At 36.3% G+C, this 4,610-nt stretch overlaps 1 protein-coding gene across 1 annotated transcript in view; it reads right to left on the minus strand.

The window, feature by feature from the left end:
- Window positions 1-4,495: 4,495 nt before the first annotated feature.
- LOC121861573 (histidine-rich protein PFHRP-II-like) overlaps window positions 4,496-4,610 on the minus strand; it is a 2,435-nt gene continuing 2,320 nt past the window's right edge. Inside the window, exon 2 of the mRNA XM_042359456.1 lies at window positions 4,496-4,610. This exon is cut by the window's right edge and continues 425 nt beyond it. Coding sequence (XP_042215390.1) covers window positions 4,496-4,610 — 115 coding nt within the window.

Consider the following 4,610-nt stretch of genomic DNA (forward strand, 5'->3'; position numbering starts at 1 on the left):
CTTACCAAAACAGGCAGCTCGTGCACACAGGCTACGTTTAGTTATCCCTGAAAACCAAAGGAGCTGCACCTTTTACCTCAAAGTGAGCCCAAACGACGTATTTGTCAGTCTTCCATGCCGCAACAACACCCCCTTTGATGAGTGCTTGAGACAACCTGAGTCTCTTCAAAATAGTGACTGCTGGACACCATCAACTTCTACCGTGCCTTAGACAAAAGGACGAAAGGTACCAACGTCTGGGTCCTTCGCAAACTCTCCTGAAAAGATCGTCTCTGTGAGGTGAGAACTGAAACTGCAACCTCTCGTGCTTCACCTTATTTGGCTGCAGCCTTGTCCAACAAAACCGCCTTATGACCCGGCTTTCCACAGAAACTACAAGTAAATTAGAAAATTAGGACGCCCCATTAGTAGGCGAACGAGTCCAGCTCCTTCTGTCATGCAATAAAATTATTACGCATTGTACCATTATTGTTAGTCCCACCATGCCTCAAACAAATCCATCAGCATGCTTAGAAAAATATCACAAGTGTCGTGCTGTCGTTAGTGAATCCTGGCAAGGTCGCTAAAACTGTTAAGTTGCCCCTAATTTAATTTTAATATCCAGTAAGGTTCTAGACGTAACCAAACAAAAACAAGTGAAGTAAATCAAAAGCGGATAAAAATAAATAAAGTAAACCTTAAGAATTTAATTGAATTAAATATTAACGCAAAGAGCCTCGTAGGCTGTCACAACAAATTGATTCACTATCGAAACCTTTAAGACAATAAATGATACTAAAACATCGAAACATCAAAGCATTAAATAAAAATAAAGCATTGGATTACGTTAACACTGCCTAAACATATAAAATTAATAACACTGAATTACTTAAATGTAACTAAGCAAGCACTGATGGACACATAAGAGACATAAATAGGTACTCACATAGATATACCACATTGGTGGTGACAGGAACAACACAGAAATAAAATGAAGTATAAGGCACAGGTGACAAGTGTCACCAAAAAGAACATGAACTGAATGACAAGAGGGACTGGACTGAACTCCGTCAGTTGGTGCACTACTATATATAGGCCTGTCTCACCAGTGCAACCCGCCCTTAAAAACATGGGTCGTTTAACTATGCAGATGGTCGTTAGAGAACAAATGTAATGCTTTGTTGCCAATACTAAATGAGGAAATAAGATGGCTTGAACAAATAATAACAGTTAAAACCTTAACAGCACAGGGTAAGGTGACTAGATTATATAATAGTAAATAGAACACATCATTAAGCAGGAATATGGAACAACATGGAAGCATGTTATATAAAAAAATGATCAGACCCGGGAACGCTAACTGCTGGACCACCTCGTGATACTAAAAAGCAGTCCTAGACTCTGTTATATTTACCACAAAGCCAGTTCAACGAGCTTTGCGGCGCCGTGAACCCTTAATGAGATTACCCGTATCACATAGGTGGTCAGGAGTAACGTTTTACTCAAATCCGGCATTAGCCCAATAAACATGCCGACTTCAACATACAATCAACACCTCAACCCGCGAGGATTCGAACCCACGGCCCACGAGCCCATGACTGTGACCGGGGAACGCTAACCGCTGGACCATCAGGATACTAAAAGCAGTCCTAGACTCTGTTATATTTCACACAAAGCCTGTTCAACGAGCTTATGGCACAGTGAACCTCAAATGGGGACTACCCGTATCACGTAGGTGGTCAGAGTAACGTTTGTATGTAGAAGTCCGCGTGTTTATTGGGCTAATGAAATATATATATATATATATATATATATATATATATATATATATATATATATATATATATATATATATATATATATATATATATATATATATATATATATATATATATATATATATATATATATATATATATATATTTATTTATTTATTTATTTATTAAAATATATAACCAGAAATGACGATATTTTGATCCTATATAGTGAAACCTCGATATACTGGACATCTTTCTCCCCATAATCCATTAGATGGGTTTCACATCTGATGGACCCTCGATATAAAGTACTTGTGTATCTGTACAGTTCGTTAGATGGAGGCTTTATATCTAACTAACCTTCAATATAATAGACTTTCTTCTCTCTGTATAGTCCGTTATATGGAGGTTTCACTGTATAAACACGTGAAGGTAATCAAATTTATTGTGGTATTTAGTGATGGTTGTAAATAGTTGTAAAAAGTTGTACAAACACCAAAAATAATATTTTTTTATGAACTAAGATACACAGTTGGATCATACAAACAAAAACATGGTTAAATATTACTATACAGATTAAAATAACATGTTAGCGCAGGGATGTAGAGTGTCAGTGAACTGGGCCTTTGTTATTGGTGATAAAAACAGTAGTTTACGGCTGAAAGTTTTCACGTTAAAGGTCAGGTTTGCTTAATACTCTACACTATTTTCAGATTTTGTTTAAATTTTTTTCTTTAGTAATTTTTATTTTATTTTATTTTTTGTTTTGTTTTTCTGAAAATTTGGTTAATTTCTGTGTGGTAATTATGATGTGTATAGTTTAGGTTTGATAATTTTTTACCGTGGTCTTTTTCGTTAGCTAAAATTTGGAAAAAGTCACAGAAAAATGTCATAGGAAAAGTCATTGAGCAAAAATTATTAGTTTTGCTGTGAGTGTTTTACGGTCGAAAGTGGATTTGAACTTCAACATTAAGACCAAATAAAGTAAAATGATTTGAAACACTATGTTAAATACTTGTAATTTCTAAAACTACGTCCCGGCAAAGTGATATACATTTATTTATAGATTTACACATAAGGGATAACAACGAAACAGGAGTGCTGATAGTTGTCTCCTCACTGTAATAGATGAACGAATTTAATTCAGTAAGTAATATAATGACAAACGGTGAGAGAATCATATAGGTGGCGCTTTAATTAACGCATGAATATAAACATGTGAAAAGTCACTCACTTCATCACGCCACAGTCGGTAACCTAACCTAACTTGAGATCTTCATCCACTTACATATCATTGGTTCGTAACTTTGGGGGAGACAATCATAGTTATTTAAACGTAAGATGTAACAGGAAAAAACTTATAATATTTTTCTAGCGTATAGATTCAAAGCCTCGGGTTTAGCTCGGTAATGTTCCGTCAGCCGGACGTTTTTGGATCCGTAGGAAGTTTCCTCTCAAAAATATATAGTGTTTTATTGATGAAACTTGTGGTGGAGCAGCGAGATGAGTTATGGCTTTGTAGCTGGCCATTTATCGCACAACTCCACCTACTTTGTTTACTAAAGAGACGATAAATCAGGCCAGCTGAGTTTATCACATGGTACCAGAGGCGTTCATGGGCTACCCTCTGTCTGTCTGATGTGTTAATAAGGTCTCCTGTATAGAGTATTGTAGCTAAGTGATTCATCGCAGGGTGGTAAGCTTCCCAAACATCACTTGTCATACGTCATGCACTCTGCCTATTATTTGTACACCCTTTGAGGCTTCTCTGGTGCGAGATCAACCCTACACACACACACACACACACACACACACACACACACACACACACACACACACACACACACACACACACCTAGATGGATGTGATGACTTTAACCCCCTTGAGTGCGATGGCATTAACAGACACCTCAAAAACCAAAGTAAATTAAAAATACGATGAACACACATTGCTATTTCGATTTCATTACTAATTGGTCACACACACTGTCCCGACACAACACCTGTAGAATTAGTAGCGAAAATACCAGATAATCTGCAGTACTTGATGATGTCTGTATGTATGATGCGCAATGGAGAGAATGTCATTGAAATGAGTATATACATGTACTGTATATGAAACTGACATATACGTATACCAGTATAACAATTGTATACAGAGATAAATATAATTATTTTTTCCTACTGTAATAATTGTACATAGTGAGATATTTATACGGTAGAATTTAATATATAAACATCATACACTCATTATATTATTTCATATATTATGTATATATTCACTAAATTGATTGCCACTGTCATGGAGCAATATATTCGACAATCATATATCTAATATAGTTATACGCGCTCTGGATCATATAGTAATACAGTAAAACCTCCATATAAAGGAATTCTCTCTCCATATAGCCCGTTAAATGGAGGGTTTCACATCTAATGTCCCCTCGATATAAGGGATTCTCCTCCCCATATAGTCCGTTAAATAGAGATTTCACTGTAATTAAGTATGCAAAGGCCGGCTATTGTACTCTGTTTCAATTATTTCAGCAATTAATAACTTGTAATGTAGCAGGTAACTACACATCAACCATGTTTGTTTTTCATAGTTAATGAATTCCCTCGTGCAAACATGTATAATATAATACTCACTGATGATACAATTTTATGACTCTCCGCTTGATTAATATCTTTATGAAGTATGAAGGAGTGTCGGGTCTGTGGTGAGTGACAGTCTGGTCTGATGTGTGGTAAGTGACAATCTAGTCTGATGTGTGGTGAGTGACAGTCTGGTATGATGTGTGGTGAGTGACAGTCTGGTATGATGTGTGGTGAGTGACAGTCTGGTATGATGTGAGGTGAGTGGCAGTCTGGTCT

Source organism: Homarus americanus, unplaced genomic scaffold (genome assembly GCF_018991925.1).
Source record: "Homarus americanus isolate GMGI-L3 unplaced genomic scaffold, GMGI_Hamer_2.0 scaffold24260, whole genome shotgun sequence".
In the NCBI taxonomy this organism is placed as follows: domain Eukaryota; kingdom Metazoa; phylum Arthropoda; class Malacostraca; order Decapoda; family Nephropidae; genus Homarus; species Homarus americanus.